This window comes from Tupaia chinensis, unplaced genomic scaffold (genome assembly GCF_000334495.1).
Source record: "Tupaia chinensis unplaced genomic scaffold, TupChi_1.0 Scaffold000708_1, whole genome shotgun sequence".
Lineage (NCBI taxonomy): Eukaryota > Metazoa > Chordata > Mammalia > Scandentia > Tupaiidae > Tupaia > Tupaia belangeri.
In genome coordinates this window covers 1,932,893-1,947,629 of record NW_006160231.1, presented here as the reverse complement: position 1 = coordinate 1,947,629, position 14,737 = coordinate 1,932,893, and the positions used below count along the sequence as shown (strand labels likewise).

Sequence of the window (14,737 nt, the reverse complement as noted above, 5' to 3'; positions counted from 1 at the left end):
ACAGGAAGGAAAACTCTGGGGCCGCAGAGAAGCCTGTCACCATCCATGCCACCCCAGAGGGGACCTCTGAAGCATGCCGCATGATTCTTGAAATCATGCAGAAAGAAGCTGATGAGACCAAACTGTAAGTTTGCATGCAACACCCAGACCACTCAAGAGAGAATAGAGTAGGACCAGCAGTTAGCGTAATGGCTATGTCGCTAGACTCCCATGTAGTCGACCGCGGTTCGCGTCCCAGACCCGGTGGCTTAAAACTCAGGCCGGGCGCGTGTGTGGCGTGCCCAAGATCCTGAGAGAAGAATGGAGGAGAAGGGATTGCGGCGTGGCCATCCTCCCTGGGGGGTGATTTCTCACTTTCTGTCTCTCTCTCTGTCTCTGTCTGTCTGGCGAGCACACGTGGCCTATAGCAAAAACCTCTCCCAAAAAAAAAAAAAAAGAGAGAGAGAATAGAGTAAGTTCTCTTTCGTTTAACGCACACACACACACACACACACACACACACACACGCACGTTCTAAAGGCTCTAACTTTATTTTTCAGTCAGGGGACTGGGAGAGGAGAATGTTCAAGAAATCTGGCCTTTTATAGTCACATGTGGCTGTGTGTTTTCTTGGTGACTCTGCTTCCGTGCCCCGTTGCTGTCACCATTGGTAGGAAGTGTAAACTCGTATTCTCCCGTGGAACCTTCTGGAGGGATGGAAGTGTTCTGGGTCTGCCTGTCAGGAAGGTAGCCAGGAGCCTCACGTTACTGTTGAGTACACGAAATGTGACCGATTCCATGAAGGAACTTAATGTTTTGCTTCTAGTTCTTGCTGTAGGGTGTGTGTGTTCACCACAGAGGGAGAGAGAAATGGAAAGTGAGAGAGCTCTGTCCAGCGGGGATGGCCACCCTGCAGTCCCTTCTCTTCCATTCTCCTGCCAGGATTTTAGTACACTCGTACACATGCTTAGAGTCTTAACTTCCATGCCACCTGTTGGTGCGGAACTAAACGTTTTGTTTAAATTCATTCAAACTGAAATAGCCATATATATAGCTTAATGGCTATGGTATTTTACACAATGCAGGTATAGAACATATGTCGTCACAAAAGTCATCATTTACTGTTCTAGAAAGGCCTTTCCCACCAGACTTCAAACCATTCATGCTCTTAAAATTGGGTTATAGAGGCCAGCAAATGGTATAATGGTTACGTCGCTGAACACCCACATGGTCAACTGAGGTTTGAATCCCGGACCTGGCGGCTTGAAACTCATGCTGGGTGCGAGTGCGTGCGTTCCCAGAATCCTGAGAGGAGAATGAAGGAGGAGGGATTGTAGCATGGCCATCCCCCTGGGTAGTGATTTCTCACTTTCTGTCTCTGTCTCTGTCTTTCTGGAGAGTGCATGAACCCCATAACAAGAATCTCTCTTAAAGTGAAAATTAAAAAAAAAAAAAAAAAAAAAAAAAAAAAAGAAAGGTGTTACAGGGCAGCAAGTGATATGGTGGATATGGGACTCCCACATGGCCAACTATGGTTCAAGTCTCGGATCTGGCGGCTTGCCTTCTCACTTTCCCCTTCTCGCTCTGCACCTCTCTGGTCAAAATTAAAATAAATAAGTAGACAAATAAGGTTAAATAAAATAATTCTTTTAAAAAATGGGTTACATTTCCACTGGTTTCCAAGTTGCTACTTGACTCTTCTTCCTCTGTTGTTTTTTTTAATCTCCCTTTCTTTCATGAAATACATCTTAGGATTCTATAGTGTAACAAGGGTTGTATCAATTAGAATGGCAAATACGTTCATCTAAATGAATAGATTTTTATTATAGACCAATTAATGGTAATGGAATAGATGGAAATAATGGGAAAAAAAGACTAGGTCAGTTTGGCAAAATCCAATTTTGGACAGTAGTGACAGTTTTATAGAGGAACAGTGGGAGACAAATTGAACGTAAGGGTTACTTAGCACGTACTGGCAAACACGAGTGTTCAGACCTGGAAGTTGGAAGTCACCCTTAAGAGAAGAACACCGCGGGGCTGAGTGGTGAGCGTGAGGCTGAGCCCGTGGGACGGTTTCCACTTTGAGGAGAGACCCCTCTGAGCATTCTGGGCACTCACGTGGCCAAGATCCGGGCCTGTCCGGAGCTGAGGGTACATTCCCGCATCAACACCTTGTTGGGGATGCTGTCTGTCTGTCTCTGTCTTGCTCATGGAAGAAATAAATGAAAAAAAGGAGACCATTGTAAGTCTTTTCTCAGATTTCACAAGGGACTCGAACTTTTTCCTTAGGCATTATTTACTCTACCTGGAGCTTTGAATTCATTTCAAACACAGCCAGCCATGTGGGAGTCCAGCGCCCTAACCACCACACCACCTGCTGGCCCGAAGATCCAGCTTCTTCTAAGGCGTGCTTTACCAGTGTGCCATGGAGCAAGCCCAGCAGTACTTTGTGTGTGTGTGTGTGTGTGTGTGTGTACGTACGTGTGTGTTTGTGTTGAACCATCTTTACATTCTAGGAATAATTCCCATTTGGTTATAGCATATAATCCTTTTAATATGCCCTGAATTCAGTTTTGTTGAGAACCTTTGCATCAATATTCAAGATTATTTGTCTGTGCTTTCCCTTTTTTTGGTCATATTTTTGGTATCAGGATAAAGCTGGCCTCATAGAATGAGCTCAGAAATGTTCCCTTCTCTTCAATTTTGGAAATATTCCAGGTGGTTTTGTGTTAATTGCTTTTAGAATTTGGTAGAATTCTCCTTTGAAGGCCCTGGGCCTGGACTTTTCTTTGTTAGGAGTGTTTTAGTTATTGAATCAATCTCCTTCTTATTGGTCTGGTCGTCTTTCCTATTTCTTCATAATTCAGTCTTGGTAGGTTGTTTGTCTCTAAGAACTGATGCATTTCTTCTAGATTACCCAGTTTGTTGCTGTATCATTATTCACACTTCTCTCATATAATACTTGTTATTTCTGTGGCATTGGTTACATGTCCCCTCTTTTATTTTTGATTTTAGCTATTTGAGTGTTCTTGCTCTCTCTCTCTCTCTCTCTCTCTCTCTCTTTTCTTAGTCAAGCTAGCTACAGATTTCTCAGTTTGGTTGATCTTTTTAAAAAACCAACTCTTAATTTTGTTGATTGTTATTTTTTCTATTCCTTATTTTGTTCATTTTTAATCTGTATTATTCCTTCCTTATGCTAGCTTTGGGCTTAGTTTGCTCTTTGTTTTCTAATTTCTTTTTTTTTTTTTTTCTTGGAGAGGTTTTTGCTATAGGGTGCATGCGCTCACCAGACAGACAGAGAGAGACAGAGACAGAAAGTGAGAAATTGCCTTTCCCTCCCCCCAAGGGGATGGCCACACCGCAATCCCTTCTCCTCCCGGGATCTTGGGCATGCATGCACACATGCCTGGCGTGAGTTTTTTTAAGCCACTGGGTCTGGGACACGAACTGCGGTAGACTACATGGGAGTCCAGTGACATAGCCGTTACACTAACTGCTGGTCCATGTTTTCTAATTTCTTCAGGAATGAAATTAGGTTTTCAGGTGAGATCTGTCCTTCCTTTCCTCCTTCTTTCCTTCCTTGCCTTTTTTGTCTCCTTCCTTCCTTCACTACAGGGTACATGAGCTTGCTGCAGATAGAGAAGGTGAGAAGGCACCCCACCCCCATGGAGCATGGTCACACCGCAGTCCCTCCTCGTGCATTTCTCCTTTCGGATTTTGGGCACGCGTGCACATCCACCCTGTGTGTTTTTCAAGCTGCCTGGTCTGGAATTCAAACCACTCAGTCAGCCATGTGCGATCCACCCGCCCAAACCTCCATGCCACCAGCTGATCCTCTTTCTTCTTTTTGAATGATATATGTACAGCTACAAACTTTTCTCTTTTCTCTTTTTTTTTTTTTTTTTTGAGAGATTTTTGCTCGCCAGACCGACAGAGAGAGACAGAGAGACAGAAAGCGAGAAATCACCCCCCGGGGGATGGCCACACTGCAATCCCTTCTCCTCCATTCTCCTCTCGGGATCTTGGCCATGCACGCACACGCGCCCGGCGTGAGTTTTAAGCCATCGGGTCCTGGACGCGAACCGCGGTCGACTATGTGGGTGTCCAGTGACATAGCCGTTACACTAACTGCTGGTCCCCCCAAACTTTTCTCTTAACATGCATCCGCAGCATTTGTAAGTTTTAGTGTGTTGTCTTTTTATTTCATTTGTCTCGAGTTATTTTCTAATTTCCTTTATGACTTTCCTGACCTGTTTGCTGTATAAGAGTGTGTCATTTATTTAACTCCCATGTATTTGTAGACTTCCAGGTTCCCTTGTGCTAGTGATACCTAGTTTCATTCTACTGAGATCAGAAAAGGAACTTTGCATAACTGCGGCCACTTGAACTGGCTGAGACCCCGTTCCGCACTGCGCCATGTCCAGAGACGTTCCCGCGTGCTCTGCTGTGGCCGGAGTGCTCTGTGGAGCTGGTCCGTGGAGCCATCCGAGTCCTTTGTTTGCTGCCTGTCCTCCCGGGCGGTTGCTCATCCGTTACTGCCGGGGGCACCGGAGTTCCCTGCCGTGGTGGTGAGGACTGCTTCTCCCCTCAGTCCGTCCAGGTCGGCTTCATGGGCTTAGGCGCTCTGGGGCTGAGTGCGTGACACTGGTGACTTATCAGTTACGGCACCTGGTGAACTGTGTCCTTTTCCCATCACCTAATGTCCTTCTTCGTCCCTCGCAACAGCTCTTTACACGAAGTCTGCTTTTCTGATGCTAGTCTAGCCATTCCTTGCCTGTAGTTACCGTTTGTGGAATCCCGTTTTCTGTCCTTTCACTTCTAGCCTGTGTGTGTCCTTACAGCTGATGTGAGTCTCCCGTAGACCGTGTGTAGTTGAGTCCTGGGTTTCTTAGTTCATTCAGCCAGTTTATATCTTTGGTTTGGGGAGTTTATTCTTTTTAGATTTAAATGAATTAATGATAGGGATGGATTTCTTATTGCCATTTTGTTACAAAACATCTTAAAAGTGATAACATTCTAGTTTAAAGTGATAGCAGCGTAACCTTTTTTATTTTTCTTTTTTTGGAGAGAGATTGTTATAGGGCGAGTGTGCTCTCTGGAAAGACAGAGACAGAAAGCAAGAAATTGCCCCTCAGGGGTGTGGTCACACTGCATCCCTTCTCCTCACTCCCTTCTCAGGGTCTCGGGCACATACATGCGCACATGCGCGCCCAGTGTGGGTTTCAAGCTGCTGGTTCCAGGACTCGAACCGCGGTCAGATACGTGGGAATCCAGCGATGCAACATTACGCCATCCCATGGTCCCAGCAGCGAAACTTCAGTCACACACTATCGCATCTCTGCTCTCTCACAGCCCCGCTCCATCCCCGGATTACCAATTTCATCTTTATCTCTTAGCACCCATTAACATAGATACATACTTTTTCATGTTTTCGTCATTTAAATTATGTGTACCGGGATGCAACCTTCTAGCCTAGTGGTTAAGGAAACCGGATCCTCATGGTCAACCATGGTTCAAATCCTGGTCCCAGAAACGTGACAGATATGCCAGGCATGTGTGCGTGCACGCCCCAGTCCCGGCAGGCCTGAGAGGAAGGGGAAGGGGTGGCAGCCTGGCCACGGCTCATTAGTGGCGCTTTGTCCCTCTCCTTCCCTCTCCGTCTCTCTGGCAAGTACAGGCACCCTCTGACAATTATCAAATAAATAAGTAAATAAAAGGTACTCTCTTTATCTTTGACTTTAAACAGTCTTCGTGTGGTTCTCTGAATTTTTATTTTTTTTTTAATTTTAATTATTTTAATTTATTCATTCATTGATTTTTATTTTTTGGAGAGGTTTTCGCTATAGGGTGCATGCGCTCGCCAGACAGACAGACAGAGACATAGAGACAGAAAGCGAGAAATCACCCCCCAGAGGGGATGGTCACGCCGCAATCCCTTCTCCTCCATTCTCCTCTCAGGATCTTGGGCATGCATGCACATGCGCCCGGTGTGAGTTTTAAGCCACCAGGTTCAGGACGCGAACTGCGGTCGACTACGTGGGAGTCCAGCGAAATAGCCATTACACTAACTGCTGGTTCCCCATTCATTAATTTTTTAATTTGACCAGAGGGTGAGAGTGAGAGAGAGAGGAAGTGAGAAAGCAAGCCACCAGGTCCAGGACTTGAACCTTGGTTGGCTATGTGGGAGTGTCCAGCGCCTTAACCACCACGCCACCTGCTGGTCCCAGGTTCTCTGAATTTTTTAAAAAATAATTATTTTTTTAAACTTTTGCGCTCACCAGAGACAGAGTGAGTGAGAAAGCAAGCCACCAGCTCTGGGACTTGAACTGTGGTTGGCCATGTGGGAGTCCAGCACCTTAACTGTCACGCCACCTGGCCATCTCTCTGAATTTTTTTATCATTGGAATTTCTTAAGCTTCTTGACCTGTCTGTTTGCTCACATTTGGGAAGTTTGGGCTATTGTTTCTTGATATAAGCTCTCTCTGCCCCCTAACTTCTCCCTTATCCTTCTGGGGCTCATTATGCCTGTACTGCTCCACTTGATTGTGTTCCCCATGAGTCTTCTAGGTTCTCTTCACGTTATTCTTTTATTAAAAAAAAAAATCCTCTACCTTGATGATATCAATTAACCTTTCTTCAAGTTTGCTGGTTCTTCTGTCAGATCAAGCCTGCTGTTGAACTCTTCTAAAGAATTTCTTTTTTCAGTTATTGTATTTTTTAGCCCTGAAGTGTCTGTTCATTTTTTTAATGGTCTCTGTCCCTGTGAGTACTCACGTTTTATTCATGTATCATTACTCTGAGTTTGTTTAGCTATCTATGTTCTTTCAACTCATCTTTACAGTCATTTTATTATTTTTATTTTAAATTTTGCTCTAGAGTGTATGCACTCACTGGAGGTAGGTGGGGAGAGAAAGCACCCCCTGGGGGATGACCACACCATAATCCCTTCTCCTCTGTTCTCTCAGTGTTTTGGGCATGCACATGCACCCAGCATGGTTTTCAAGCTTCAGGATCCAGAATTCAAACCACACAGTCGGCCACGTGGGATCCAGCCACCCTAACCAACATACCACCTGGCTGGCCCCTTTTACATTATCTTAAATTCTTGGTCAGCTCATAGATCATCATTTTTTAGGGTTTTGTTTAGTTTTATTTTCGTTCTTTGAGCCATACTTGCCTGTTACTTTTTTTTTTTTTTTTTTTGTTTTTTTGAGAGGTTTTTGCTATAGGACGCGTGCGCTCACCAGACAGACAGAGAGACAAAGCGAGAACTCACCCCCCCAGGGGGGGTGGCCGCACTGCAATCCCTTCTCCTCCGTTCTCCTCTCGGGATCTTGGGCATGCACGCACACACGCCCGGCATGAGTTTTAAGCCACCGGGTCTGGGACTTGAACCGCAGTCGACTACATGGGAGTCCAGCAACATAGCCATTACGCTAACTGCCGGTCCCGCCTGTTTCTTTTTACTACTGATAAGTTTTTTGTTAAGATTTGAACTTCTATAAAAATAATCAGGCCAGCCCATGGCTTTATGGTTTAGGCAGCTGGATCCCACACAGCCAATGACTGTGTGGTTCAAGTCCTAGACCCAGCACTTGAGATACACCGGGCACGTGTGCATGTGTGCCCCAAACCGTAAAGCAGGGCGGCGTGGAGGCGTAGGCGTTGCACCCTGGCCGTGCCTCCCTGTCCGAGTCTGTCTTTCTGCCTCTCAGTGAGCCTCACATGCTCTCTGGCAAAATCTTAGAAGAGAAAAACAGCCCCTGCCATGTTAATGACATCCCTCTCACTTGTGCCTTTTTAAGAACAAGAACAGCTTTCCTGTGGTGCCTCTGCAGATTTCCTCAGGCCTCCCTGGCCAGGTGTTTCTCATGGACTCCCTTTTGATTGGTTACTACAAGGGAGAAGAATTACCCTGATCTGGCTTATGTTCATCAAAATTTATGAACTGGCTGTGGTGAAGGACCTGGCTTCCAAAGTCCACGGCCGCTGGACCTGAACAGCGTAACTCCCGTTTCTAAGGAAGAGGGTGATGTCTCCTGTCAGCCATGGTGCACATCTTCAGTGCTAAGTCATTGTTCGTGTCTTTTAGAGCTGAAGAGATTCCTCTGAAAATCTTGGCCCACAATGGATTGGTTGGAAGGCTGATTGGAAAAGAAGGCCGAAATTTGAAGAAGATCGAACATGAGACAGGGACCAAGATAACCATCTCATCGTAAGCCACCCGTTCGGTCGATGGTGCCAGTGGTGGGAGCTGGTGTGAAGCGACACACCCCCGTCCTCCGCTTGCCCTTCTCTAGAATGGGGGTATAATCCTAAGTGACGTAACCGTCTCCACCATCCTCAGGGAAGGCCCCCTGGGTGATCGAGTCCCTAGGAAGATTTGCGAGAAGATAGTTTCTCCACCCCAGTGTGTTTATGAGGGAACTCAGCCTCCTTCACCAAGGCTGGTTTGGGATTTCTCTGCGAGTTAGCATCTCCTATTGACGAGGAAATTCCTCTTTCCCGTTGGCCAGTTTGCAGGACCTGAGCATCTACAACCCTGAAAGAACCATCACTGTGAAGGGCTCGGTCGAGGCCTGTGCCAGTGCCGAGGCAGAGATCATGAAGAAGCTGCGCGAGGCCTTCGAAAACGACATGCTGGCCGTGAACGTAAGTGTGGGCCTTCCCCCCCGGGTGCCCACGCGGATTAAAGCTGGCCCCAAGTGTTCCTGGGGACAACCGCCGCTCAGCTGACGTGAGGGCGTCCTAGCTTAGAGCTGCAGGTGCTTCCACGCTGCTCAGGGTCACGGCATCGAAGCAGGCCAGGACCCAGCCAGCACGTGATGGCAGCTGTAATACACACGTGGCAGAAAATACCGTGCAGGCATTCGAAGATCGTGAGATAAGAAAAGTCTTCGGTAGTTACGAATAAAAGCAAGATCTAAAAGTACGTAACTAGAGTCACGGTTAGGTAAAGTACTGTGGATCAGAGTGACGGGAGAGCTATAAACAAACATAGAAACAGCTGGTGTGTGAGGGAAGGGGGATGTTTCCCTGCTTTCCAAGCATTTGTATTACTGGCCTGTTCCTTTTTCTTTTTAAGTATCTTTCTTTCATGAGAAAGGGAGGCAGAGGGAGAAAACGGGAGATAATCTGTTATATTTAAGTTAAAAAAATACCCATGTTAGGTCCCAGCCACAGTGGTGGGCACTGCTGAGATGCCATGCTGCCCAGGTGGGACCGCGTGGGAGGCCTGGGTTGGACTCTCAGTGGAGGTGGAGACAGCAGGGTGATCTTCTCCCCACACTTAGACATAGTTATCTGTGGAGGTGTCATCCGACAGTCTCATTTCCTTCTTGTGGACTTGTGACACCGTACGATGAACAACTCTTTCTATGAACACCTGAAAAAGCTGCAAAGGGGTCTGGGTATTCTAGACCTTGTCGCCTGAGGGCATTACCTAGAATAATCCACTTCCGTGCCAGAGTCGCGCACCAGGCGGTGGATAACGAAATTACGAGATCGTGTACATGGAACGGGATGGAAAGGACCTCTGGTCGCTATCCCAAGCAGTCTAGAAGGAGGCAAGGCACTGGGCGACCTCAGCAGGGATAAGAAAGCATCAGAGAGCAGCTTAGTGTTCAGGGAGGCAGCAGTGGGCAGGCCGGACGGCTGGGCTGCACGGCTCTGCCGTCCTGCCCCTGAGGTCTGAGTAGTTAAAACCCCCTCCCAGCCCAGCCTCGTGTGTAAGTATAGACTACACCGCGAGGTGTCACAAAAGCAGCAATAAGTGACGAAGGTACGCAGTCGTGAACCATCTCGAGCTAGGATAGTGGAATTGGAGTACGCGGTCCTGGTGGTGGAGTCTGAGCTTTCCTTGGACAGAATCAGAAAAGGCTTTAATCCAGTTTGTTTGGGTGTTGATTTTATTATTTTTATTGCCAGAGGGTGTGAGCACTAGCTAGAGTGAGAGAGGGCGAGGAAGGCAGCGAGGACCTCCAGTGGGGCGCAGTCATGCTGCGGTCTCTTCTCCATTTCTCCGTCCTGTGAGGATTCTGAGCGCGTGCACACACCCAGCGTGCTCTCTAAGCCACGAGGGCTGGGGTTCTAACCGCAGTCAGCCATGTGGGATCGCGCTCTGCACACGCAGTGCTTAGCTGCTGCGCCATGGGTCAGCCTTCCAGTTGGCTTTTTTCTTAATTTTGTTATTTATTTATTTATTTATTCATCTATTTACTTATTTTTCGTTTGACCAGAGAGTGACAGGGAGAGAGAGGAGGGAAAGCAAGCCGCCAGATCCAGTAGTCGAACTGCAGTCAGCCATGTAGGAGTCCAGCACCTTCACCACCGTGCCACCTGCTGGCCCCTACAATTTGCTTTTGTTTTTGTGTTGTTTTAATTTGCTGTAGGGCATGCACACTCAGCAGAGTGAGGAGGAGACAGAAAGTGAGAGAGCACCTGCTAGGTGGATGGCCACCTTGCAGTCTCTTCCCCGTTCTCGAGATTCCGGGCACACACATGGCCAGGACTCAAACTGCACATCAGCTGTGCAGATCTGACCCACCCGCTGGCCCACGGTCATGCGAGAAGTATTTATTGAGTACTTACTGTGTACCAGGCACTGAGCACATGCCCTGACAGTCTCTGCCCCTGAGGGGAGGCAGCCAGCGGGTGGTTCGGGGCCCCGTGACATGTGCTATTCAAAGGCAGCCCGGGCCCTTTCACCAGAGCCTTTGGGCAAGGGGGGCTTCTGCATGAGGGAGCACCAATGCTAAGTTGATACCCACGGGTGAGCGGGACTTAGCCAGGTGTGGGGAGAGAGGCGCATGTTTTGCGTGGGAGACCGTGTACACAGGAGCCTCGATGTGAGAGAATGTGCGAAGATATTTAGGAGCAGGATTGAGACAGGGTAGACATGGGGTGAGCAAGAGAGAGGCTAGCGAGGTGACCTGGGTCCCCAGGAAGAGCCCGACTTACCGTGTTATGACATGAACACTCCCGAGAGCGGCAGAGCTTCGAGGACTGCCGTGGTCAGGTTAGGGGCAGCACCCAGCTCTGCAATAGGTGGGAAGAGGTCCACAGGGCTGGAGCAGAGGTGAGGAGGTGCCGGTGCCACCCAGTTAAGAGAGGGAGGCTGACCATGCAAGCTGGGCCTCTCTGGTCTCCTCCCCTCATTTTTTCTTCATTTCTGTTCCCAGCAACAAGCCAATCTGATCCCGGGGTTGAACCTCAGCGCACTTGGCATCTTTTCAACAGGACTGTCTGTGCTGCCTCCACCAGCAGGGCCCCGCGGAGCTCCCCCTGCTGCCCCCTACCACCCCTTCACTGTAAGTAGCTCAGCAAGCAGAGGTCTGCCCAGGCCCGGGCGCCTCCAGGCAGCAGCGCCACTGCCCCGCTGGCAGGGAGCTGAAGCTTTCCCTGGGAGGCCAGGCTCACCAGGGGCTGCAGAGGGACTGCGGCACGTCTGAGGATGGGCACACCAGGACTCAGCCTCTGAGCACCACTGGTAAACAGCATGTGGCATACCTAGGAAAGAAACTGCCAACTAACCGTTATCTAGAGGCTTATTTATTGCTTTTTTGTTTTTGAAAAAAGCATCTGTTAGCCCAAAGAACACTTATGCAAATTGGCCATTTATTAAAATATTATGGGCTCTGGATGATTCTTGGATGTATAGATAATCCCCTTCTTTGTCCGCAATGTAAATGCATTCTATTTTATTGAACAGGCAGTTTTTAAAAGAAAATACTACGTAGATTTTGTACCTAAACAGTGCAAAGCCTGGTATTTGGTAGGTTCTCAATAAATATTTGTCATTTGAAATATTATTCACAGAAAAAGAAGAAATATGAATTTCTTTTTTTAAATTATTTATTTAATTTTACTTATTCATTCATTCATTTTTAATTTGACTAGAGAGATACACAGAAAGAGAAAGAGAAGGTGAGAGAGCAAGCCACCAGGTCCAGGACTTGAACCATGGTCAGCCATGTGGGAGCACCCAGCGCCTTAGCCACCATGCCACCTGCTGGTCCTGAAATGCGAATTTCTAAATGTGTTTTCTAATCCTGTTGCCCTCGCTGGCAAGCACCATGCGAGACGAGTATGTGACCAAATTGGAGTTGAGGCCACGTGACAGCTTTTTTCTTTTTTTTCTTTTTTGTTCCTAATTCTTCTCTTACCATGTTGTGTTTTCTTTCTTTGTTTTTGTTTTATTTTGTTATTTTTTGCCATAGAGCATGTATGCTCACTGGAGTTAGAGAAATAGAGAGAGAAAGTGAGAAATCACCCCCGAGAGGGATGGTCACACCACAGTCCCTTCTCAGTTCTCTCAGGATTTGGGGCACACATGCACATGCGCCCGGTGTGATTTTCAGGTATCCAGGTCTAGGACTTGAACTGTGGTCAGCCGTGTGGTAGTCGAATGTCTTAACCACCATGCCACCTGCTGGCCCCACACTGCTTTTGAGCAGACGTCCCTCTCCCGATGTCCTTACTGTTTAAAAGGGGAGAGTCAGGCGGGTGGGCGTGCCCTTAGCCATTCCCTTCCTGGGAGAAGTGCTTCCTGGAGTACTCGATCGTGCGACGTCCCATAGGTTCTGTCTGTGGAGAGACAGGACAGCCCACTGTGCCGTTCCACCCAGAGGTCGTGGGTGTGAGCCGGCGCCCGCAGCCTCGGCACGCTCGCCCCGCATCCTGCAGTCTCGTTTGCGTCAGCTCCTCCGAGTCATCTTGCATCTCCCCGTCCATCTCCGCAGCTGTACCCATGCTCCCTTCGGCTAAGGGCAGGGCCCGGCGCTGAGCCTGGCTGTGTGGGCAGCAGGGGCTAAGGATGTGGCTGGAAGGAATGGCAGCCGTTGCGGCCTGGCAGCTGTGACCGCGACGGAGTGCATGTCCCTCTGCTTTTGCCGTGGGCTGGAGAACGATGCGGCTGGTACAGTTAGGTGGAATTGAGGCACATCTCGTCTCTTGGGGGAGAGGCTTTACATTCCAGCCCACAGAAAAGATCTGAAAAGCCACCCCACCCTGTCAGCCTAGGTAACACAAGTGGAGGCATGGAAAAGGCATGTTAGAACAGCCCGCTTCCAGGGTCTGGCTCAGGCCTGGTGGTTAGGGCGGCTGGCTCCCACATGACTGACCGTGCGCTTCAAAGCCCAGCCCCTGGTGGAAAACACACCAAACGGGTGTGTGTGGATGCCCCAAACCCCCATGGGGTGGAGGGATGGAGGAGACAAGATTGTGCCATGATCTGGGCGTGCTTCCTCCCTCTCTCCGTCTCTGGCAAGTACACGTACTCTATGACAAATGAAAAAACGATAATAAATAGAGCACTTCTAAAATGGATCCTCTAAGACAGTGGACAGGGCCCGGACAGTGGCACAGCGGCACGACACAGCATGTGGAGAGGCTGACCCGTGTGGGAGGGAGCGTTGTTGCAGACCCACCTCCAGACCTGGAGCGCCCTGGGGACGGGCACACCCAGGAGCGGGCTGGGCTGAGTGTGGCTTCAATCAAGACCCTGTTGGAGGTTGTTTCTCTCTGTGTCTCTCTATCTCTCTGTCTCACTCATGGAGGAAATAAACTTAAAAAATAAGACAAAGTGGGACCAGCAGTTAGTGTAATGGCTATGTCACTGGACTCCCATGTAGTCAACTGCAGTTTGAGTCCCAGACCTGGTGGCTTAAACTCACGCCAGGCGTGTGTGCATGCGTGCCCAAGATCCTGAGAGGAGAATGGAGAAGAGATCATGGTGTGGCCATCGCCTCTGGGGGGTGATTTCTCCCTTTCTATCTCTCTGTCTCTCTGTCTTTCTGGCGAGCGCACGCGCCCTATAGCAAAAACCTCTCCAAAATAGATAAATAAATAAGACAAAGTAAAAGTCATCATCCAAAGGTCAAATCTGGCACACAACTTATTTTTGAAAATAAAGTTTTGTTTTTGTTTTTGAGAGGTTTTTGTTATAGGGCACGTGCACATGCCAGAAAGAAAGGAGAAATCACCTCCGGGGGGGGGGTTGGGCATGCACACACACATGCACACATGTACACGCACACACACACACACACACACACAACACTCGGCATAAGTTTAAGCTACCAGGTCAGCGACTCGAATCGTGGTGACTACCTGGGGGTCCAGCGACATACCCATTACGCCTGCTGGTCCCATTTGTAAATAAGCTTTTATTGGGACTCTTATGTTCATTTATTGATGTATGGTCCATTTCTGCTTCCTGGTAATGGGAGAGTCAGTGGATTCAGAGAGTGTGATCCGCGAAGCCTAAATACTCAGTGTATCGCCCTGCACAGAGAAAGCTTGCTAACCTCCGGACCAGAACGAGGCGAGCTTTCATGCAGTAACAGAATGTTTTCTAAACTTGAAAGCAGGCTTTTCAGGGGCCAGGTGGTGTGGATAAGGCGCTGGATCCCGCATGGCTGACTGCACAGTACGAGGCGTGGACCCAGTGGCTTGGCAAACCCCCTGGGCTCAAGCTGGCCCGTGGTGTGGAGGTTAAGGCAGCGGTGTCACCACCAGCTGGGCAGTTTGAGTCCTGGACACAGAGGCTTGAGGAATGTGCTGAGCACACGTGTGTATGCACCCCACATCCCAAGAACAGACTGGAGGAGAAGGGACTGCAGCATGGTCATCCCCCGGGGGGGTGACTTCTCACCCCCACCCCCCGCAAATGCACAAGCCTTAGAACAAAAAACTGAACTTAAATTTTTTTTTTTTGGAGAGGTTTTTGCTATAGGGCATGTGCACTCGCCAGACAGAC

General features: G+C 48.6%; 1 protein-coding gene across 1 annotated transcript in view; it reads left to right on the top strand.

Annotated features, from left to right (window-relative positions):
* Positions 1 to 14,737, top strand: part of IGF2BP2 (insulin like growth factor 2 mRNA binding protein 2) — a gene marked incomplete at its 5' end in the record, with an annotated part of 193,384 nt that overhangs the window by 157,289 nt on the left and 21,358 nt on the right. The window contains 4 exon segments of the mRNA XM_014592544.1: positions 1 to 124; positions 8,072 to 8,194; positions 8,496 to 8,631; positions 11,160 to 11,288. Of these exon segments, the coding sequence (XP_014448030.1) occupies positions 1 to 124; positions 8,072 to 8,194; positions 8,496 to 8,631; positions 11,160 to 11,288 (512 nt within the window).